The sequence below is a fragment of the Drosophila novamexicana genome, unplaced genomic scaffold, assembly GCF_003285875.2.
Source record: "Drosophila novamexicana strain 15010-1031.04,08,12 unplaced genomic scaffold, DnovRS2.1 tig00000193-arrow-pilon, whole genome shotgun sequence".
Classification (NCBI taxonomy): domain Eukaryota; kingdom Metazoa; phylum Arthropoda; class Insecta; order Diptera; family Drosophilidae; genus Drosophila; species Drosophila novamexicana.
In genome coordinates this window covers 7,047,276-7,072,796 of record NW_020824787.1, presented here as the reverse complement: position 1 = coordinate 7,072,796, position 25,521 = coordinate 7,047,276, and the positions used below count along the sequence as shown (strand labels likewise).

At 37.5% G+C, this 25,521-nt stretch overlaps 1 protein-coding gene across 1 annotated transcript in view; it reads right to left on the bottom strand.

The window, feature by feature from the left end:
* The window catches only part of LOC115759120 (anoctamin-8), a 34,187-nt gene extending 8,927 nt beyond the window's left edge, over positions 1-25,260 (bottom strand). The window contains exons 1-5 of the mRNA XM_030699963.1: positions 24,987-25,260; positions 4,353-4,605; positions 3,839-4,209; positions 3,146-3,438; positions 2,926-3,081 (exon numbers count right to left, since the gene is read on the bottom strand). Of these exons, the coding sequence (XP_030555823.1) occupies positions 2,926-3,081; positions 3,146-3,438; positions 3,839-4,209; positions 4,353-4,605; positions 24,987-25,227 (1,314 nt within the window). The 5' untranslated portion in view covers positions 25,228-25,260. The remainder of the gene's footprint in view (positions 1-2,925; positions 3,082-3,145; positions 3,439-3,838; positions 4,210-4,352; positions 4,606-24,986) is intronic.
* Positions 25,261-25,521: the final 261 nt, after the last annotated feature.

The window sequence follows — 25,521 nt, the reverse complement described above, 5'->3', positions numbered from 1 at the left end:
AAGCCAAGGACCATGCATGAAAGAGTAACAGCAGCAACAAAGTGCATCAAACTAACATGGCAGCTGCAACAGCAGAAATAACAAAAAACATGTCAATTGTCAGGTCAACTTGTAGATAGTCCCAGTGGACTTGGTTCGCTTGAATAGAGGGTAGCGGAATGTGCAGTGGTGGCTCTTTAACACTTTTGTGATCTAAGTAGAAAGCTTAAAGATTTCAGAAGTATATATTTACATATAATTTGTAGAATAAATAATGCTGCTTTTCATATATTTAGGACATTTTTTCAGAATTATTATCTCTGTCAAAATTGGCCACAAACACAGCTGATTGATAAGGCAGCTAATCTAAGCTAAGCTTCTTCTGGCATAAAACTAGTTGTGAATTATAAGCCCAATAGCAATATGGCTTTAAACTGCGTAAGTTTCTCATAGTCATTTACCAGCTTTGTACTATTCGTTTCACATTAAACTATATTATTTATATATAGCATATTAATATTATATATAGTATTGCAATTATTTATCCGCATTGTATATTAAACATGCATGTTTATAGTTTTTTAGCTTACACTCATTTTTATGTGCAGCAATTCGTAAAAGTCTCAGTTTCGCTTAGTTGCTTCTAAAAATGTTTCGCCTTTCTTTAAGCTGTCCTTAATTCTTTCATGATGAGAAAATGCTGCTAATCTTTTGAATGGCGGCCGCGGGGGGGAACGGGCCTGCCTAAATGATTTCTTTGCTAAAGTGATATGTGCTTCTTCTTGCCTTTGTTGTTGTTGCTGTTATTCCAAGCATTCAATTGTGCGTAAAATATGGCGAATGTCGAGCAGTGCGTAGTCCCGCATTTTGTCAATGCCAGTTTTTGGTTTCTATTTCGCTTTTCTGCTACTTCCGCATATTTAAACAGTGTCCTCGCCACAGGCGTCTTTTTTCTTCTTGCTTGCTCAGCATTTTAATTAATGTTAACTGACAAGTCACTGTGGAGTGTGCGTGTGTGTGTGTGCCTTCAAAAAATAGGTATGCAAATGGATGCCCAAAAGGCATTTGGAAAATGTCTTGCAAAAGCGTGTGGCAAAAGTTTTAATTAAAACATGACCCGCAGATTCTTTTCAAATGCAACCAGCCACTTGTTTTTAGCCAGCTAGCCAGCCAGTACCAAGAACTGCTTTAAATGCATTCCATATTATAAGAATTTTTCGTATTTTTTTTACTTTTGTTTCTGTTACCTTGTCTCAAAATGTTCAAAATTCGTATAAAGTACTTTCTTAACCCTCAGCTATAGTATTTGCCAAGTCGGCTAGCGGTCATTTGAAATGTGAATAATTAAATTGAATAAATATCCATTTGATCAATCATTAACTATATTAACAGTTTACCAACACTGGTTTAGAAATTGATACTAATTATAGCACTCAATTATTTTTGGATCTTATACCAAACCTTTTGCTAATTTCCACACAAAGCTAACTAAATTTCCTTTCAATTCTGATTTAAAATATTTTAACATATTTTCTCGTACTTCTCATTTAGCTGTAAAAAGTGTTTGACTGTTTTTTCACACAAAATCTAACGTCAAAATGTTATGGTAATAAACGACCAATAAAATTCGTATACTGCGTGTTAATAATGACATGATAATAAATACGACTACAAGACGAACGCGCATAAAATATAAAAGTTGAAATGTGAGCACAACATATTTATTACTAATAATAATAATAAGTTTAAAAAAAATGAATAAAAACCTTGTGCAAATTATACATGCATTGAGCAATTCCTTTGTCGGGTATTTTATGATGATCCAGCCAATCCTGTGGAAAGAAAGAAATAACAAACAAACGGAAAAATGAAACGGAAAAGAATGAAAATAATTCAATGAGGCGTGATGTATGATAAATAACGTTTTCATTTCATTTGATTTTCTGTTACTGTATTTGTGTTTGTTTATTGGCAATGCACAAAAATAAAAGCAATGGAAAACAATAAAAAACAAAAGCACAAGCGACAAAAATGGTGTGCGCATAAAAAGTCAAATACAGCAACACGAAGCAAACGGAAGCCGGGCAAATAAGTGTGTGAATAGGTGCTGTGTGTGTGTGCGTGTGTTTGTAAGTAAGTATGGCTGCTTAATGTGCCGGTGGGCGTGTGTGTGTGTGTGTGCGTGTGTATTTGTGTGCGCGTGCCCATAAAAGCGCGAAGGGCAGCAACAACAGCGCTAATGAAATGAGAAAGGATACCGTTAAGCAAATTGATAAACACGGCCCCACACACACACACATTAGCAATAAACCCACATACAAATAAACGCAATCCCTCGACACACACACACACACACACACAGAGATTAGCAGAGTTGGGTTTTATCATAAGTGTAAAACAATATCAATTATACGCACTGTGTGATAATCGTGCAAATTGCTCGAAAGGAATATTTAATTTGTAATACCCTTGCAATAAGAGCAGCTCTTTGGCTGTGTGTTTAGCTCTTCGAAATGCAGTTTATCTTAGCTAAAGTAATTAATTTTGTGCATTTTGTATTAAATACCATAAATACTATAATAAACATATTTATTTATTTTTTAAATTTTATTTTATTTATGTTATCTTTTTTTCCATATATTTAATTTATTTATTTTGTTTATATTTTTATTTATTTTATTTATTTAATCAATTTCAATTTTTTTTTCATTTTATGTATATATTTATATTTTATTTCTTTTATTTATGTTATTTATTTTATTTATATTAATTATATTTATTTTGATTGTTTAATATTTTATTAATTAATAAATCAGAAGAAACACATATTGATAACAGACATTTTTGCTATATCACACAAACTAATATTTCTCCTTTTTTGCAAGGGTATTGAGTAGTCGGTGAACCGAAATATTTGCTCTTTTATTTATCTATAGGTTCACTCACCTGGAAGCGCAACATGAGAAACATCACAGCAAACACCATGCAGAGGCACAGTCCAATCACAGGAAAGCTGACCAGATAGCGAAAGGCGCGACGCTGCCAAGCGGGCGCCTCCTTCGGCTCCAGGCGACCCGTCACATTGTTCTCCTCCAGCGGGCCCTAAAAACCCAGCAAATCAACGGCTTAGTCAGGCCAAATTGTTAGGTAATCAATGGCAATTTACCTTATAGAGCGGCCTGGGCGGCTCAAGCAGTTCTGGGGGCGTGGAAAGCGTGCCCCAGCGAAAGGCCAGCTCCACGGAGTAGCGTTTCCAGGCCTCCAAATACAGTGAAGCCCAGGCCACATTGAACAGCGAGAATAGCACATGGCCCATATCCTGAGCGGTTTGACCCTTGCCCCACAGTATGCAGTAAAGTATGGTGCCGAAAACAGCTGGCACGCCCAAAGCGCAGGTGTAGTGGCCCAGCCAGGCAAAGTACAGTGCGACCTTAACGCCAAAATAGGCTGCTATGTCATCTGAAAAACAAAGAAACAAAAGTCAAATCAAAGCCGAAGTTTAAATACCGTAATGGCCTTACGACTTAGCGATTATGTGAGGGGAATTGTGAAACGGAGTTTGGGGAAGATATTTTGGAAAACTGAACTTTATTTCATCTAAAACCTTATCTTAAACCGATTCTACCTTCCTTTCTTCTCCCATCTGATATAGTAAGGCTGATGTTGAATACGACTTTGCAATATTTATTGTTAAAAATACCTTGAATAAAAAACAAGTTTTAAGACCAGCATCTAATTCTTGAACGATATTTCTTTTGATTTTTTTCAATATATCTTTCATTAAGCTCATATTCTTTAAAATTATTCAAATGCATTTAAATATGTTTCGCCACTGAAATTGATTTCCAGGCAGACTTACCCAGCGGCTGCGGCGCAAAGATCTGCTTGACCCAGTGCGTTTGGAGCTGTGTCAGGGAGCGCGTCTCGTGCAGCGGAAAAACCTGTGTGATTAGACCCGACTCCTGCCAGGCGGCGACAATGCTCTGGCCCTCGGCGACTGTGGCGCGTCCCTGCAACGCATCAATATCACTGCAACCGGCGCGTAGACCCTGCAGCACCTGTAACACCAGCCACTGGCGCTCCTGGGAAGTGAACAATGCGGTGCTGCCCACATCGCCGCGCAGCTGTTGGAAACAGTGACTCTCGCGGGTGGTGAACTCACGCAGTGCGCCGCCCAAGTCCGGACGTAGACGTTTCGGCAGACGTGCCTCCTCCGCCGCTTTGAACAGGCTGCGGAAATAAGAGTTGATTAATATTGAGAATGATTCACTTACTTAATCAAATGAATTTAAACTCTAGTTTAAAATATATTCATAAATAATTTCTTGAAAATTTTATTTATGATGATTATTAATTATATTTCTTGCACTTACACATTAACTGGCGCGCTCACATAGAAGGCATTGCGTCTGGAGCTCTCGTGTGCCTTAACCTGAACTAACAGCCCCAGACCGGCTGGTGGCTGAGAGCGTATGCGTGCCAGTAGCCAACGTAGTGCCTCATCTGGCGCATCCTCGGGAAACTCAATGACCACATCGCATTGTGTGGGTATTTTGTTGAGCCAAAGGCGACGCGGGGTCATTAAATGGCCGGCATAGGGCACTTTGCGGCGTAGTTGGCGGGAAGCTGCAAAAGAAATTCAAATTAATTGCTAAGTACAGAATCGCAGAGCTCAAACTAGAAAAGCGAGACGTAAAGATACCCTGCAGGGCATAAAAACGTTTTTCCTGTAATGAATTTTGTGCTCCATATACTATTTTTGGGCACACTTTTAAAAGTTTCAATCTAAAATCTAGTTTATTAAATTTATTTATAATTAATTGAATTTATTGGTAACTAATTTTATGCCCGTAGCTTATGTTGTCTCTAAGGGTGGATTGATGGAGAACTCATATGTCACATTTGTAAAATCTGCCATTTTACACATTTGCAAAAGTTGCAGCGTATTATAAAAGTAATATATTTTTATAGCTCATTCTTAACGAAAAGCCTAGGAGCAATTTGTTTTCTATTAATATTTTTGCCTGGATTTTGAACAAATGCGAGAATACATTTTTGTTGCGGTTTATTTAGACCGAACGAATGCATATTTATAGACTACAGCAAAAAGTTATGGTAGAATTGTGTAGGTAACAATGGAAAACTGGCGGCAGTGCAAACTGCTTTTAATGCAGCTAGCGCAAAAAAGCAATAAGACCATTAGATGCATATAAAAAGCACAGCTGCAGATACGTATGCAGATACAGATACGAGGTGTGTCCTTAAAGTTGCAGAAGCAAATGCAAAGTTGTTAAGAGTTTGTAAGCAAGGACAATAATTAAACAAGATTCGGTCTTACTGTTGAAGGCATCGGGCAACTATATCAAATAGCTGCCACAGGAACGACCAGCTGAAAGTTAGGTTCTTGTATGGAAAACTGTTTTGCTTATCAAGAGATCTTGTGCAAAATCTTATTAGCATTGGACCACTATATCATGGAAGCTGCCAAAGAAATAATCCATCGATAAGTAGCTTTTTGTATGGACAATTTTTGTTTAACAAGATATCACGATGCTACTTGTACTATATGAGCAATGTCTTGTTAATCTTGTTATCTGAAAACCCCCATTGCTTATGAAGATAACTAAACCAACCACACTTTTTATGAGTTTCGCTATGCTTCTTATATAAGAATCATATAGGTGCAATATTAGGCGTAAATGTATTTCATGTATAAACCATTTTCCTTTCTTCAAGTCATATTCACCATCTCAGCTATTGCAAGCTGCACAATTCTTTTCAAACATCTGAGCCGTGACCCATAGAGTACCTATTGCACAGGGCTATCTAATCTTTCTGGAGCTGTAAATATACGTTTTTGATGCATGTTTCGAGCAAATATTGTTAAAGTTGCGTTTTATTATTTATAGAAAAGCTCTCGAGCTTATGTGTCAAGAAGCGGCAATAGCGCACATGACATACATAGCTCAAATATGACACAAAAAGCCGCACAGCCTGCAGTTTGGCGTGTTGCATAACCACTGCAGGTACAAAAGACGTGCGTGGGGAGGGGTCGGCAAGCTAACAAGCAAACAAAAAAATAAAGGTAAATAACAAACCGCAAAAATTTGCCACAACTTTTAATTAGAGAAGGTGGCAGCCCGCTGCAACGAACACAACAACAAGTGACAAAAAACTTGAGAACTGCTAGAAATGCGAAAAGCAACAACAACAAAATTTGACTAATGACAGCAAAGAAAGTCAGGACATGCAAAAAGCGAACCAGAAGGAGCTGTGCTCCTTAGACTTTGATATCTACAGCACCATTTGGCAGATACGCGAGGTCGTAATTAATATTGAGAATAAGTCAAGGCCTGGTCCGTAGCTGATAGCTGGCTAGAAACTTGCGGCAAAAGTCAAACTCAGCTGCATTTTTACTTATCAACAGCTTTCACTCCCCATTAAACAAATGACAAATGCAAATGGCAACCTTTAATGGCTGCATCCATGGTTTGTCAAGGTTAATTTGGGTCAACTGGCAGCGAGCTAACTTCTTTGTGATAGATTGGGGAAAGAAAGTCAAAGAAGCTTTTTGGTTCCTTTAAGTGCTGGCATTGCTTAATAGAAAAGCTATAGTTAAACAGTTTCCTTTTGTTAGATCTAGACACTATAGCAACTAGGAATCGATAATTAGAGCACAAATTGGCAACAGCTTTACTTGATACATTTAGTAAAAAAAAGTAGCTAATTCATTTTGCAAATTTAAACTCTTTAACCAGACCATTAAACTGACCTTTTAAACCAACCATTTTAGCCTGATAATCTGAAGTGTGTGAAAATGGACAATTTTTGCTGGAAAATAACTGAATTTTCATGGTTTGTCATCTTTATCAATATTGTGACTTATTTCATTATTGCCTACGAACCTGAATGCTCTCTGTTAAGTTATCTAACTGGGACAGTTAAACATGTCAACTTCTGAGAACTGCTTTCTTAAGATAGTTCTGATAGATATTATCTTTTCTTTTACAGATATATTATATTAGAATTTTTCTATAAATATAAAACTATATTTGATTTTAATCTATATGCTACATTATGATTGCATGCATACTATTCAAACATATATCCTGCTCTGTTTTTTTTTAGTTAAGTGAAATACATCTGGACACTTTATCAAAAAATGTAGTTGCTCTAGATTAATATCTGGCCTAGCCTCATTAGCCTCATTATATTATCTAATACTATCAAATCAACTGAATATGTTACGGAGCCAAAACGCATTGCCATATGCTTTACTCCTGAAGCCCTACATTAATCTTTCGCACTAACTCTTCATGTGTGTGTGATCCCTCTGCGGGAAGAACAGCTGCGTGTGTGTGTGTGCTTGTGTGTGTGTGTGTTTGTGTGTAATCCCTTCATTGTGTGCATTTTATGAGCAACGCGTGCGGTGCGTGTCGCCAATGAAATTGTTGATCCCTTTTGGGATTGTACCCTATGCGAGAAGCATATTAAAATGGCAAGCGGACATTTCGCATGTTCTTTGGGCGGGTTTATTGGCTAAAATTTGCATTGATAATTTGCTCGACGTTTGGCAACACAAATTTACAGCTCATTTGCAATGCGGCCATCAACAAAATTGACAATATTCATTGTGTGTACAGGCCGGAATTACACATTTAAAGCTTAAATATATATATATGTGCACACATATAAGCTACATATATATACATGCATAAATCTAGGCGGACACAAAGTTTGCTCCGGTTTTATTTATGGAACTAATTACCGCGCTTTGGATTTTGTGATTTATATACAAGTGGACAAATTCTGCGAGCCTAATGAGTTTTATAAATTTATAAATATTCGGCTGATGAGCTCTGGTCGCCTTCGATAAAGATTGCAATCTATCTAAATGAGTTTTGTGTATAAATAGCTGCAGCAAATCCAACCGAAATGCCAAATGCCATTTTATGCGAATTTCAACATAATTAGGGCTTTCACGTTGGGCTTATTTTGAATTATTTTTAGAACGATTTCAGCATAAATTCACTTAAGGACTTTCTAATAAGCTAAACTTATTATTCAGCTATATATATCACAGCTTTTTTTCCGACTGACTGACTGTGTGATTGCTGTCTGAGCGTCGAAATCACAAGCAGGAGTAAATAATAAATTTATCAAGAACTTTGCTCAAAATATCTTGAATATCAATTATTTTCTAGCTATATAGTGCTCAGATCCCGCCGAGTTCGACATATGTACTGACTGCTACCGATAATTTCAACTGTATGTGTATTAAAGGGAATCCATGCCAAAAACTGCACAACTTCTTATGTGGAGCACAGTCAACACCAGCTACAGTCGACAGTCCCACTGACATCGCTGAAAAGTGCCAGCAAATGCGTTCGTCTGTTAAATCAGCAGCAAGTGGAGCTGGCAGGAGAGAGGGTAAGGCTGCTAGCTGGAAGCTGTGCAACTGTGCCCTGAATAATTAATGAAATCGGCTCTGACGCGGGCGTGTGTTAAAAGCGCATTGGGGCAGAGCCGAGCAGAGCCTTGGCTGCCTCCAGGCTCGAGGCACGAGGCAAGCAAAAAGGTGGGGTGTGAGCAGCGTAATTTGTAAGCGTTGCGTAAGCCCGAAAGCCGCTGGCCACCTAGAAGCGCACCCAACCCCAGCAAGAAATGGCTCAAATTTAATCAGTTGCTGGCAACAACTAGCTTAAGCCCGTGTAATTGAGTGAGCCGAGACCGTTGCGAACATACTCGAGAGCACTGTGAAAACAGTTTATGTTTTAATTAGCCAAGCGCTGATGACATTGACGAGCGACTAAACTGACGAAAGTAACTCATTAGCAATTGCGCGCTTAACGCAATATGCTCTAATTGACTAAACGCATTTAATTGAAATCAAACGATGAAGTTTTCATCATTATGTTGAGCGCATGTCGCGACACAGACAGTCTAGAGGAAATCGTTACGCAATCAGTAAGATTCCAATCTAACGCATTTTGATGTCTTGTAAAATAATTGTTTAAGAAAATTATATAGACATATTGCCATGTGGACAGGACTACATTTGAAAAATCCAAAACTGTTGCTAAAATTGACCTGAAGACAATTGGGAATGTTTAACCTTGCGGCAGGGAGGTAGAAAATTAAGTTGGCAAGTCAAACCACAGACAAGCTTAAGTATTTATAAACAGGGATTCAGTGAGCAGCGTTAAGTCCTTTAAAAAACAGTTTGGACTAAGCGTAAGATTGCTTTAAATCATGCAAATTGTGGTAGAGTAGAGAGCTAAAAGGTGGTTTAAGTTGGAGAGCTAGTTTAAAGGTTTTATCACATATATATTTATGTAAGTACATATTAGCATAAATATAATTGTCCTTAGATTTTGAAAATCGCATGGAAAGGCTATATTTTAAAAAGAGAACGAGAGAGAACACAGAGAGGGCAACTAAAAAGAGATAGCGCTTAAGAAAGAGATCGAAAAAGATTCAGCGAACAATAACCAATAAGATTTTTTTTTTAATTATTGAAAATCGCATAGAACGGCGGAAACGGAAACAGAAATTACAAAAAATAACTTCAAATTATTCTAGTCGAGCGAGCTGTGTTTAACAATACCCTGTACCCAATGGCAGAGTATACTTATAAATAATTCTTCACTTTTTGGAAACCTTTTAGAACAACCCCACAGTATAGTCATGCATAGTTAAGTACATCCACACACACACACTCCCACCACTCACAACACATTGAGATATGATATTCAACACTTGACATTGTCCGCCTTCACTGTCGCACTCTATTCAGCCTGTTTAGTGCCCCATACAGAAATGTAATTAATTTATGCTGACCAAGCGTTAGTCCTTATTGGTCCTCGTTTCATTTATGCACAGCAACAAAAGCACCCAACTTCTGGCAACTAGGAAGGGACTGTTAGCAGCCACACAAAGAGGATGCCACATTAATCACTTGGAAGAGTTCAGTGCATCGATAAAAATGTGCCACAAATACCATTAAAGGACAACTATGCTGAAGTGGTAGGTCACAGCCACCGGACTCCTGTTGTCTGGACAACCGACATCAATTTGCCAAACGGCTTTATGGTGCCCATGTGTAAAACTGGGAAAAATAACAACTACGAAAAGACCGTAAAAGGTTGTCACGTCATCTACTAAATATTTAAAAAGAGACGAGCAGGGCAAGATAAAAAATTAAATCAAGAAATCGCTGTGAGTTTTACAATAGGTAATGTGAATTACTCACAGAAAGCATAGAAACAGAAAGCAAAATAAAAGTGAAAGTAAATGACATTACAAGGAGAAATATTTAAAATTTTGTACTATCAAGCCAAAAGTTAATCAAAATAATGATAATTCCCCAAAAAGAGGGTCATAATACGTAGCCAAGAATTGAAAGCCTTTCAAAATCCTAATACTTGATAGATTTTCTGACAGTAAAACCCAATATAGATTCATATGCATAAAGGATGATATACCATATTACTTCTTTAACCAATTTCTACAAATTAACCAGTAAGAGGTTCTAGTCGGGAGCTCCCGACTAGAGGATACCCTGAACCCTCTTGCCCAAAAAACAGGATATCGATATCGATTTTTATCGATTGCTTGGAAACGGAGTAAGTTATCGATTATCAGAAACGCCATCTGCACGGGAACTAGAAGCACCTACATCTAAAATTTCAAGTCTCTAGCTCTTATAGGTTCTGAGATCCTTGCGTTCATACATACGGACGGACGGACGGACGGACGGACGGACGGACGGACGGACGGACGGACGGACGGACAGACGGACAGACAGACAGACGGACATGGCTAGATCGACTCGGCTTTTGGTGCTGATCAAGAATATATATACTTTATGAGGTCGGAGATGCTTCCTTCTGCCTGTTACATACATTTGGATTTTGCACAAATACAATATACCCTTATACCCATTTTAAATGGGTTCAGGGTATAATAAATCCCAAATTTTTGAAGCATGGATATACTTAATTAATCTTGTATTGTCTATATGTTTCGATCTACTTAACTCAATACCCATTATGATTATTTTTTAATTAATAATACTCAGTTTTCTGATTAAACTTTTCGATTATTTGTATCTTGATGGTCCCTTTTCGTTGATTGCTTTCAACTCAAATATTTTCAATCACTTGCACTCTACTGTCGCCCGCCTTTGGCTCAATCAAACAACTTGGCAATAATATTTGCTGATTCACAATTCCCCAAGCTCGTCCCGTATATTCTGTGTGACCCTTTAGTGGACATATTTTATGCAAAGAATTTTTATAGCCACGCTTTTTTCACACTTTCAGCACTCTGACAACTAAAACCACTCAAAGTGTCAAAACGCCCAGCAGTTAGATAGCATACCACACCCCCTTAGGGGCTCTTAGGGGCTTAAGAGGGCGGCGCGGAGGGAGGCGGGTCATCATACAAAAGAGACCATGTCGAAGCCGGAACGAGTGATGTCAATTTATTGATTGGATCTGCATATATAATTGAAGCGCACAATTGAAAATCAAAGTGAAACCAAGAAGTGGGTACGAAGAGACAAAGCTGTGATGCCATCTACAGCATCTATGGATGAGAAAAGGGACATAAATAGAAATTAGGTTTGAAAATCATATGATACTAGGAATTTACTCAGAAGTTAATATATATATTGGATATATTCGAATGAAGCAAGTGACTTTTTAATTCCTGAACCCTCTGGAAATGGTTTTAATGGAATGCATATAACCGGCAGAAGGAAAGTAGTCGTCGATTCGTAGAAAGTCGATCTTGTCCTGTTTTTTTTGAGCAAATCTCTTAGGTTTTAAAATCTAGAATTAATTTGACATTTAGCTGCTAGAACAGTATATACAGGATCGTCAAAGATTTATTTCTATATAAAATAATCTTTATAAACACATTAAGCAAAACCTTGTAGCAATTCCCTACCGCTTCAAATAGATATAAAGCTGCTCAGCAGAAATGTCGCCTCGACGAGCGCTTGAAGAGCTTAATGAGCGCTGACGGCGGCAAGTTGCAAAAGTTTTTACAATAGCCAAGCGGTGTGTCCCTGTCGTGGCTCTGGGGCAAAGATCTGTGGGTTGGGCGCCCCGTGCAGGCTGTTTGCGAAAACTTTGACGACTTGTGCAATATGCAGCAGCCCATTTCAATTTCCATAAGCGAAATTATGCAGTTGGCACAACAGCAACAAAAAAAAAAGGGCAAACTCTTATGGAAGAATAAACGGAAGGCTAAAGGCGAAGCAGCATGAATATTGTTCAATCTGAATGAGAACATTTTAGCATTGAACTTGACCCAAGAGCACAATTTTTTAATTAAAAAATTCCAAATAAACTTTAATTAGGTTTGGGTTTCATTTGGCAGCTTTATGTAAACAGTCAAAGTTTGAACAGTTTGAATATAAATTAAGGTTTCATTATAACAAAATGCCGAGAATAGAGGCCTTTCTGGAATTATTCAAATTTGTAATAAAGAGTTTTGCATATTTTATTATTTAGTTCTAGCTATAAGGCTTAAAATGTCATATCCATTTCCATTGCAATAATAATTCACTTGCATTATATATCAAAGATATTGTCAGCTTATTGTATTATCACACAATTCTTTTATTGACCTGGTTATTTGTGAGGTGTATGATTACTTTTATGCTGTACTGTAGCTGTTTATATTGTTGGCTTTTTGGCCACAACAAGCGCATCAACCTGTCAAGCGACAGCTATAAAAATCTAACAACTCATAACTGTCAGTTGGGATTGGGCTGCATATTTATTCACATATAAAATTGGGCGAAAGACTCAATATAGCGCGACTAGAAAATACCCTATACGTAGCTCTGAACGATGAAATAACCATCCTGAATAATTTCTGTGAGCATGAATTCAAGCGAAATGTTGGGAGGAGTTGGGTTAAGAAAAATATACTTAATATTCCTTATTTTGGATTGATATTAAAATTATTTAATAAAAGTTTAAGAATTTCGCATCAATAGCTTTAAGAGTCGACGAGTAATGCCTAACTAAATTGATTTCCGCCAGAGGCATAAGCTATTCATAATTTTAAGTCAACTTTCAACTAGACTCAAATTAGAAATCTGTCACCTGCCTGCCAAGCTATCCATTTTTCACACATTTTTAATGGGTACAGGGTATAAACAAACACAACGCAAAGCTCTTGAGTGACATGAAAAGCGCTACTTTTCGCCTCATATGGCTGTCACATTAAGTGTTCGCATATTACGTATACGCACATCACGTATACGCTGCGAGGCACATGTCGTGTGTGTGTATGTGGTTGAACCACAAGTTTGTGGGCATAGGCGCCCACATGTCTTTGCCTGTAGGCCTTTAAACATAGTTAAACAAAATAATTATTGTTGCCAGCTTCATTTGTTGAAAGCAATTAAAATATTAAAGCCCAAAGAACGTCGTTGGCCAGAAATGTGTATTGGCTGAAAATGCCAAGGCTCGCAACAAAAATAATCTGCGGCACACACACACACAGACACACACACATAGGAGGCTCTTTATGCATATCCTTGAGCCAGGATGGTTCTCACTCCCATTTTTTGTCTTATGCCTTCGTGCTGTGTCCTTTCACTAAGTGGATTTTCATTATGAATATACATGGAGCCCGATTTATTATTTAATTTGCGCGCATAATTTGTAATTATGTCTTAACATTTACCTAACCTGACGACTGCCTGAGGCTTCGCCTGGGCCAGCCCAGGTTAGCTTCTGAGTGTGTTCAAACAGAGATAAGATTGGAAAAATGAAACTCGACAAATTTGAGGGTGCGCTAGAGGCCCAAGAGTTGAGAAAATATTTATACTGGTTATCTTTATATCTTTCTTATTATATCAAAAGATTCGCTTATGCCATTTGGCATCTCTTTAACTCAACTCAGGACATTTTAGCCTTACATCGACTTCTCAATTAGTAGCGCCCAAAATGTCCTGATTAATTGCTTTTACAAGCAATTGAACACAGTTTTCCTGAATTGACCTTGTTCTATTGCTCTTGTTTATGAGCGTGTAAGCGACGCCCACACAGCATTCGAGATGGGAAATCAAAGAACATGATTGATTGCCGCTTTTAATGGCCAACGGAACAACAACAACAATAACCAGGGCAGTAATAGATATGACATGCCGACAACAAAAAACTTTGTTGTGCGCATAGAAAAGTTGCGCTCTGGCCAAAAATTGGGGCCCAGCCACAAAACTGTGCGCCGCAAATCACATTTGGGCTCATTAGAGTGGTACACGGACATGCCCCCAACCGCAAACGACAGAAAACCCAAGCCGATTGCATAATACTCTGCGCTTAACATGATTTAAGGAAATTTGTGATAAGGAGCTGAGGTGTGAACGGTCTATATTTGGCTAGATTTTTAGATGAGGTGGGCTTTGACTTAATTTTCAAATGAGGTTATCAGAAATCTACTTGGCATTATTGAGCCTGGTCAACAAATCTTAACAAATTAACCGAGTTTTAGATATGCCCATATATTCAGTCCTTTTTTCACAATACTGTTAGCATTCTGTTAACTTACAGAGCAGCGGCAACAGTGCGTCGCACTGTTAATTAACTGCTACTTAACAGAGAGATCGCGCGCAGAGAAGCGAAACACCTTAAAACACACACTAACTTAATAAAACATAGTTGTAGGCTTACACGAGGTGTAAGATATTAAATGATTAGTTGCTTAAATGTAGGTTCAAGAGGATTCTGTTCGTGGTTCTCTCTAGAAAACGCGGCGCGTCCGTTTCAATGACAGCCACGCAACTTAATAGAACAAGACAAAACGTAAATATACCCTTTCCGCATTGCAAACAGAATATAAAATAACTTTGGCAGCCTCGTTTAACCAAAGCAGAGAGAAGCATATAGTATACTGAAATCTGTGCGGTCAAAATGCCTTAGGCAATTTGCATTCATTATAATTTGTGGCCCGTTTTTGTGGCGGCAACATTAAAGGATGTGAAGAACAGCAAGAACTATTGGTAGATAATGCTAAAGCATCCTTGAAGCATGCTTTGCAACTTGAGGTGTGTACACTTGAAGTGACAACTTGTTAAATATGTCCATGTACACATGTAAGCACAAAGGATGAATGCTGATACTCGGATATGTGTTAAACAGTTGAGCAAGTAAATGGGCTGGCATGGCGTTAGGGGCTAAGAATTAATAGAGAGAACACGCAACAGCAAACAGCACTTAAAGACCAAGCGCTGGCATCTTGACTTAGTATATTCGTGTACACATTGGGCGCAGATACAATGGGAAAAAATCAACAAATATTCAATGTAATTGTAAAGCAGGACAAATAAAAGCTGAAGTTTAAACAAAACTGGAGATTGAGCTGCCGAAATGTTGCACTTGTGTAATATATTGTTATCAATTATAACAAGTTATTACAGTACATAATTATTAAAATATTCCCATAATAGAATTATAGAACACATGGCTTTTTTTAAAAAAAAATATATACTACAATAATCATAAAATAACTGCTATTGATTTTTTTTCATAGACATATATATTTCTTATATTTGCCTGATTTATTTTCCTACCCTCATTTCTTAGGTTTCCCGTATGCTCTATAATTTGCTCCCACTGTACGAGAATAACTTATGAAACTGTCTGTCAATGGATTGAACAAACATAACTTGCCCTGCTTCTGGCACTCTTTCAGTAAAAATGCACTTTAGCAAAACCGAAATTAAATAATTCATCGTCTCAATATTTAGGAAAACGCACGCATTGCCCAATCGATTTAAAAATTGGTATAATCTACGTAAATCCGTCGGCTGGGAAATGATAAAGTGCTCGCACAAATATACGATATGAAATTTATCAGAAAAAGCGACAAAAATTCAATTGAATTAATGGTAAAAAAAAATGAAAATATATACCACGATGAGGACGTCGATGCCGACGACGGAGCTGCCACATGGGGCGTATGATGAATGTCAAAATATTTTGCAGTGCAAAGTGGCGTCGCGTTCTGCGGGCCATATTTATGGCATGTTCAAGGCGAGTGCAAATAATCGAAGTAAATTTAATTCATAGCCTCCAAATAAACAAGACTGCTGGAAGAAACGTTGCCTACATTTGGGAGTAAAAAATAACAACGAGTTGACGCTTCATTTACTGAATGCGGACAATGTGGAGAAATAAACTTTTAAGCTAGTTTACATTTTTAATTTATGCAAAACTAGAATCATACATTTTTATGCTCTTCTCTAATTTGAAGCATAAATAGTTGAAATTCTCTAACATTAGCTAAGAGAATAATTTGTAAAAACGGACGCCCATTAACTTATGCCAAGCCTTATAGAATGCTTACTAATTTATTTAATAATAAAAAGTCTACTTCTTAATGCGACTTTCATTTTAACCGAGCTGCACTTTGATTTCTTTAAAATATATATTCGATTCCTATACGATTCCTATTCGAGCTCGACATTCCAGTTGTTCGCATTGATTATTCCGTTCCGGCAACTACTGTGAAATGCACTTGAGCTCAGCTTTGGCGCTGGTAGGCGGGGGAGGGGGAAAGAGTTGCCAACTCTTTTTGGCTGACTGCCAAGGACCAAAAATGAGGCACATGCCTAGTATTCATTTATAAATACAGACAAGCGAGGGCTTTGCTAGATATCTACTCCTTTTTTTTTATTTTTTGGCAATTTTACGGCCCACGGCAAAGGGCGAGTCGGCTAGACACAGGGCCAGGTGTGGCAGCGGATGCGGTAGCTGGAAAAGCAGCTGCAACTTCCTATGCTAGTTTTTCTTTTGTTTCCAACATGCGGCTGTCCGCCGGACATGGGCATAAAAGTACAACAATGTGAATATGCGCATGGAAAATGCAGATTGATCGGCACAGATTACCCAAGGAACGGACAACAACAACAACAACAAAAACGAACACTGCCAAAAGATGTTTCGGCTTAAGGTTGAAGTTCAGTTAAGTTAAGTTTGCAACGGCCGGATTGGGCAACAGTGTGTGCCACATGCCACAGCAGTTGCCTGCAGGAAATTGTTGCACACAGTTAACACATGAATAGTTAGCTAGCAATGTAAATTGGAGCACAAAAAGAACTGTAAACTAATGTTATCAAAAGTAAATGACCTTAAGTAGGCGCAGCTTACACAGAAATTCAAAAGAAAATTCTGTTTAGATATCAGAAAGTTATTTAGTTTAGTAAAAGTAAAATGGAAATTCTGTTAAGAAATAAGAAAGTTATTTAGTTGAAATGACTAATGCAAAAACGTTTTAATATACAAAAAACTTTCTATTGCCCGGCCTTGCACGTGCAACGTTTTGTGCTAAAAACTGAAAAAATGCAATTAAAGCGCTTTTAGTGCATGTTGCAGCTAAAGTCAAACAACTATCTTGAATATGTTTATTCAAAAACTATTTGCTTTGTCTTTTTACCAAAAAGGAGTCATAAATGCATAAAAGATTCATATTCGTTTCTTTTGTTATTCATGATTCTTTAAAGTGATTTGCTGTCTATGATTCTAAAGGCCTATTTAAATCGATTTCGATTTCTAAGAAAACAGATTTACCACAGATAAATTGAATATGCAAACTCCCAGCTTTAATCTAAGCAAAGTAGTTGCTGTCACAGGACGATTCCCTTGACATTAAGTGAAAATTGAATTACATGCTTCGGCGGCAAATGCGACAAATGTAAAGCGAACAGCTGCTCTGCGGGTTGTATTTGTGATGGCAATCAATGAGAAATTAAAACACGAAACAGCATTGGCAGCAGCCAATCAAAGGTATCAGGCACACACACACACACACACAAATCTACATGTGTGTATGTATAGTACATGCATACACACACTTTTGGCATGCAGTTTAACATACGCTTAGCGGAAATTAAGCTGCTCTCAATGTCACAAGCTGCTGATGAGCCTGATAATGATGTTGCTAATGATATTGATAATGATGATGTTGTGCATTGGTTTGGTGCCTGCAATTGAATTGGAAACAAATTTGGGCTTGGGTTTGGCTTTGGCAAAGCGTAAGCCCACGCATCTGTTGTCAGTCAATGCTCAAATAAAACGTAATGTCAATATGTGCAGATACACCGAAAAAAATAACGCAGTTTGTTAAAGTTTTAAATGTAAAATTTATAAAAACTAAATTTTGTTTTCAATAAGCTCAAAAAAAATGCTTGAAATAAGTCAAAATTTGAATAAATTTAATGAAAATAAAATAAAATTTTTTATATTTATTTCATACTCAAAAGAATTTCAAACAAATTTTAACTTTTGTAGAGAGCTTAGGAAATGTTGTTCGAAGTAAACAAACTGAGCTAAATAAAATGCTTCAACGCTGGTAAATTGTTAAACTAATATTTTGTGCAGTGTAAAAGGCGTATAACAACAATATTACACCTGTGAGCACCTGACTGAGCACCTGGCTGAGCAGATTGAGAACAGCAGCTCACGGCGCTGAAAATTCTGATGTATCAAAAATAGAACATAAGCAAGAGACGGCAGGGCAGAAAGGTTGCCATAGCCACAGGACAAGCATTTGGCATGCACCACAAATCTACACAGAGCGCATTTGCATATCTAAAATTTATAGCAAAATTGCCAAAACTTTGCATTGACAACAGTTTGAAATTGAATCACAGAGCAGAACAATGCTCAAATAGTCAGCAGGAGCTGGTACTATCTCAGAAGAACTATCACAAACAAGTTCGACAAACGAATTTTGAGTTTCTTGTTCAAGTTTATGATTTTTATTCTTATGCGAGTCTTTAAGAAACTGCACAAAACTTTGCTAGGGGTCAGAGACTTTGCCATGTTTCAAGCTCTTATTTCTCATAGTCCTAGTTATACTACAATTCAATTATTTAGTTAACGATTTGTGTAGATATAAAGTTGTAATAAATGCTTAGTTTTAGACTCTTCAATCGTAACGAACCTTTATTATTATGCTAAATTTTGATATTTCTACATTTGCAATTAATTAGACCATTTAATGTTTACTCAAATTTTAAGCAGCTTTTACAAAGGTTAATTGGCTTTGCAAACGAAAACGAAAAGAGATTTTATAGCTTATGAGCCATCGCTGCGGCAACTGTTAAACGTTTGAATTACAAAAGATTTCGCCTCTCATCATTTTGCTTTGGCCAACAAAATTTGTATGCAAATATTATTTCGAGTTGTGTTTTGGATTCGTATACGAACAATATGAATAAGCTGCAGGCATTCCTTCATTATTCCAGCCAATGTAATCGGCTTTTGGCTTTGGTAGAACGCCGAGCAGGCTGCGGGACTTGGCATGTGGCTCAATGTGTTTAAATTCATATGCAAAAGATGTGAAAAGTAAAAGTCGAGAGCAAGTAGCCAAGGTCCAACAATAAAGCACAAGAAGCCAATGCGATAAATGGCTTTATTCAACAGGAAGATAAGGAAGGATTTATATACATATCGAATATGCTCAAAGTCAAAGCAGATGTTCATCGTCGGGATTTATTAAACAATATGATTAGGTTTCAAAAAGAGAACTTCTCATTTATATAGTTAATCTTTTAGTTCAACAGAACTAGTTTAATGAACTAGTTCCACGTTGCATTGCACGGAATATCAAATTCAATTCTACTTTCCCAAGGACACTTTCACTTGCGAGCAATGTTGACTTTTCTTTGTCTAAACTGCCTTTGACTATACATATATATATATATATATATGTATATATATATGCATGTATCTGTGCTACATCGTTTTTTGTATTGCTCTCATTTGTGTCGCATATTTGTTACCTTTTTTACGAGCCAACCACAAATTGTTGAACACTTTACGCAAAGGCCGAAGAACACTCTGTCGTTTTCACGTATTTTTTCTCAACCAGAATTCAGCTTGGACAGAATTTATAAAAAGTACACTTTAAATTGATTCCCAACTCATATGATGCCAAGGGTCGGGGGCATTATTTATCCATTAGCTGATGACACATTTTTGTTTTTCTTCGCAAAACTGTTTTAATGGCCTTTCTTTGGCTCGTGTTTACGCACTAGAAAAGAATTTTTCTTTTGGTGTAAACAAATCCTTGCGAAGCGTAAATATATTTGAGTTCAAACTGTTTTTATAGTTTTCATTTTGACTTATTTCTTCGTTTATGGCTTAAAAATCAAAATAAAGTAAACCAAAATGAATTTGTGTATTTTTTGGGATATCAAGAAAGTTGTTAATAAAAATAGAGAAAAATTCGTTATTAGCAAAATGGGAAACCCCGTGATATGGAACTTAAGAGCAAAGCCTTGTAAATCTTGCTAGTAATTAGACAATTAGAAACTTATATCAATAAAGGGCACAGGACATACATATATTAAAATAAAATAAAGCTAAGAAAAAGTTAACGACACACAACATGAAAACAGCAACATATATATATATGTGTGTGTGAAACAAGGCCAAGGGGTTAATAAAACAGAAGGCAATGCCAATCTATGGCCAGACCGAGGAGCCATAAAACGTCTGTGGGCGACGCCTCGATTGATAGCCAGTCGACAGCCAGGGGAGCAGCAGAAGCCGCTCCTCGTGCGGCTGACAACGAAAACAATCAACAAAAGGGCAAAAACAAACACTGAACAATGGCAACGAGTTGGACAATGGGGGCCCAGATAATCAACCCGGGGCACTGTGACAGTGATGGCAAATGGAGTACATGATAATAACTACGAAGAGAGGGGGGGAGGCAGACGTATCCTTTAATGGCCGCCAGACATTATCGTAGCTAGAAAATCGATAGAGCCCTCCATTTCAATTTCTCCAGAGCCCAATTGCCAGCAAAACTTCTAATATTTCACGCCAGGCTAACGCACGCGATGCACTTGCGTTTCCCCTATCCCTAGAGCGGGGCGTGGCGGGACGAGGGAGCAGGGTTTGCGTCAGGCGAGAAAAGTTTAAAAGTCATGGCAGTCACTTTTTGGACCCACGAAAATCTGAGCTTTCTCTCTCTCTCTCTCTCTCGCCAAAAAGCGTTCCCAACGGTGCGTTTGTATTTGTGTCTCTTTTTATCTATGTGTGAGCTCCAACTAGAAATGGGCGCGTGTCGATTCTGTCCAATAAGAAAACACACTACACTTGGATAACACGCGCGATCGAAAATTGGTTTATTTTGATATAAAATCAAATATATTCTTAATCAAAACGATAAGCTATTATGTCTGTATCTGTATTTTTCTATGCAAATTAATCGAAGAATTTCACGGTTACCTTACCAATCCAAAACGGCATATTCACATCTTTATTTGGTGCAAACGCGCGGATAATACGGCTAACTAACTGGGCAGACGCTCACAGACTCACATTCGCACTAATACACTCACTTATGCACGACTTATACATGTTTGTATGTGTGTAAGCTACGCTTACATTATCCGCAATGTCCACTCTCTGGATAAAGGCTCTCTGCTAGCACGCTGATCCGGCATCCGACAAACGCGTATTACACTTACAATTATCCTCTTTCGCTCTCTCTCTCTCTCTCTCTCTCTCTCTCTATCATTCTTTTCGGCAAAGCGGCCATTTTGCACACAATTTAAACGACGCGTAATTTACGGATTGCTAAATAAAAGTTAACGGGCGAAGAACTGATGGATAACTTATATACGACTATCTAATGCACACGTTACGAACTTAAAGCACTTAGCAATAGTTTAATTACAAATTTATTTAATCCGATATCCTACACACGCGCGGGGAATACGACCGATCGGTGGAAAAGTCGCGCACATACTGATCCGTCTATTAAAGCGCACGTCTATGCTAAGTGGGCTCTCGCACTTATTCTAGTTAAGAGCACGTATAAATATCAAAGCTAACGCTCTCTTATTGTTCAAAATGGACGCTGGTAAAGGCTTCGCATACAGCACCGCCAATGACAATAGCGCAGAGAGCATATAAATTAACTAGCTCCATGTAAGCATTCACAATGCTAGCATTGCACACAAGAGGAACAAACCTAATTAGAATTTAATTATCGCCTCTGTTCTCTCTGTCTCTCTCAGTTATTTATACATGCATCTATCCATTAGGCTCTTTTTATCCCTTAACGATGTACATAAAAAGAGAGCTTAGCAAATGAGTTACAATCGTTCCAATTGAAAATATTCCAAGCAAGTCCAATAAGAACCGGTTCGAACCTTGATTAGATACTCTGCTCTGCTAATATTGGTATATTATGTAGTTTTTATGTTTTGTTTTTTTCAAGTTGCCGCAGAATGATTTTCGAATTAACGTAAATACTTCCCGCCTTCTCCTCCTCGCCAGGATAATTGTTATTGCTGTCAACGTAAATAATACAAACTGTGCACGCAGGAGTCGCCTCTTCTGCACTTGCGCCACAGGAATGAGTCAGCTGCCCCCCCCCTCCCCACCCCTTGTGTTGCCGCTGAAAGGACTCTGAATTATTTATTTGCCGCTACTGAACCTGCATTTGCCCCTTTAATTGATTGGATCTGAACGACTTATCGACCCGATTGCATATAGTTAAAAAAGTTGGTTTAATTGTTAATTACATGTCATCGAAAATGTAAATGATTTTTCAATGATGTTAGAGCTTTTTAAATAGTTCGTTTAAATTCTTGCATTTCAGTTTAAGAATTAATATCGAAATTGTGCTTAAACTGAGCTTAAATTCAGAGCTGGACTAAAGTAAAAGAAGGCCTTAATTAGATACCTTAACATATTAGTTTAAAGTTTTTCATCAGCACAATTATTCAATTAACAATTTCAAGTTTAATCAATGCGACTCATTTATTTATTTATTTTTATATTGATTTATTTTTATAGATTTATAATTTTGTATTTTTATTTAAATTTTTACATAGATGGGCGCAGGCATTTCCCTTAATTTTTTAAATTAACTTAAAATTTATTTATTTAAAACACAAAACTAACTTTAAATTCAAGCCAAAACCTGTTTTCTGTGCCCCTTTCCCCTTTTCTTTCCATATTTCCAATGAAATTTCCCGTTTTTTATGCTTGGTTAATTAATTTCATTAGCTTTTTTATGGGTCAAGGCTGTGCGTGCTTTGCGTGTGCTCTACACATATGATATTTATGACTTGGCTTACGGTTTGCCAACTTGGGGATTGGCCATAAGCATATTGCCACGAAATGCACTGCAGAAGGCTGGTAGAAGAAGAAGAAGACACACATCCTTATGGCCAATTTACATGCCCGTCTAGCAGTACGAATAATAGTACGGAAAAGGTATTATATATGTTTACCAGGTGATATCGAATAATTAGTGTACCTGGCGCTATCAAAACTTTAGAAAATTAAATGAATATATAGCATAACTAATTTAAGCAAAGAAATTAGAAAACCAAGTTGAAGAACTCTAGACAAGAGTATCCGACGTGTGGATACCCTGAACCTTCTTCTACCAACACCAAATGCAAATATACATTCTATTTTAGAAGCAACATGTCAAGTTTGGTGAGTCCAGCTCTTTTATTTACCAAAATTGCTCAAAAAAACAGGATTTCGATATCGATTTTTATCGATTACTTAAAAACGGGGCATGTTATCGATGATCGGAAACAAGCTCGTACTGCGCATGGACTAAAAGGACCTACAGGCAAGTCAAGTCAAGTGTCAAGTCTCTAGCTCTTATAGGTTCTGAGATCGGACAGACTGGCGGGCATGGCTAGATCGACTCGGCTGTTGATGCTGATTAAGAATATATATACTTTATGGGGTCGGAGATGCTTCCTTCTGCCTGTTACATACATTTGTACACATACATTATACCCGTTTTAACCGTTTTCAATAGGTTCAGGGTATAAAAACAAGTTAGAGAGCTCTAGACAAGAGTATCCGACGTGTGGATACCGTGAGCCTTCTTTTACCAACACCAAATAGCTATGAAATGGAAAGATACTCGATCTGCATATAATAATAATATATTCTATAATATTCGAAAAGCTACTTGTCAATTTTAATGACTCTGGCTCTCAAGACCCAACAAGGACATACGTTCGATTCTCCGGCTTTCAGAGGTTCTGAGAGGCCGGACGAACATGGATAGATAGACTTGAAGATTGATATCTGATTCTAATCAAGAATATATATATACTTTATGGTGTCGGAGTTGCCTTCTTCTGCATGTTACAAACGTTACCACAGATACATAATACACCTTTTACCCGTTTTCAATGTTTACAGGGTATATAATGTAGCACAACAATTTAACTTAAAATTCGGCAGAAATACGACTAATAGCCTAATTCCACTAACCACATTTCTAACATTTTTTGCGAATGTTACATTTTTGAGAATGTGAAGTGTAAGTTCTCCCATAAGAAACCACATTTTTCACATTTGCAATAAAATGTTGGTGTTCGTCACGAGTAATTCATTTTTTTCCGATTATTTAACAAATGTCGTTTCGATGGAAAATAGTTTTTACTTCAATATGTTACCGACATTAGACATTTGCCAATGGAATCGCAGAATGCAATGTTAGTAAATGCAACAAATTGTGACAGTTGACGATTGTTTTAGGTATGATATGTATATATATGTCAAGGTTTATAAAAATGTAAAACAATCTTTGTTTAACTTTGTTTTTCAACATGTTTCTTGACCATCTAAACTAAGGTTCGCCAAGGACCTTTCAGGTACTTCAAGTCATTGTTAAGCTCTTTGTAAAAGAGTTTGTTCTGACTGATTGTCTGATTGGTATCTGCGCGGTAGGTCGCCGGTTCGAATTCGGGCGAAATTTGGGGATCGAAGCCCCGTAAAAGAACAGTAAGTAACTTGAAATTTGAAAAGTCTAGCAAAGCAAAGCAAACGCTCGCAGACAACGTCACTAACATGTCCTGCAAGACGTCAGGCCAGACGAATTGTCTCTGAATGTCCTGCATAGCTGCTGCAACTTGATTTGCTGCTGTAGAACATCTTCGACTACTTAGTTGGAATATTTTGTTATATATTTAGTTTTCTCACCGTTCTCGATGGTCTCCTTGGCACAGGATATGATTTTGCCTTTGCGTCGTCGCAAATTCGATTCGAAATTGTTGTCCTCGCTGAGGTCCTCGTCCCGCAGAGCAGCAGCTCCTGCCATGGCAGCAGCTCCGTCGCCGGCTGTTGTTGTTGTTGTTGTCGTCGACTCTGGCACATCCTCCGAGGACTGCCGCTCCTCAAAGTCGCCGCCGCCGTGAATTAAACTATCAAAACTTTGGCTCATCTTGTGCCAAAATCAAAATATAAACCAAAAAACAAATATTGTTTTTCAGCTTCTTTCTTGTTCTTGTGTTTTGTTTTCTATATGTTATTAGCTTATTTTTTTTTTGATAAATTGCTTTCTCGAAGTTCTAAAGGATTCACTTGATGTTGAGTTCAACAATTGCGTCGCGTGTTTATTAAGTAAAAACGGAAGCCTGTGAAATATGTTCATTAATCATTTTTTTTACAGTTACAGTTTTCGATTAAAAGGTAGAAACGAAATTCAAACACGCAAAATAAAAGTAATACAAGTTTC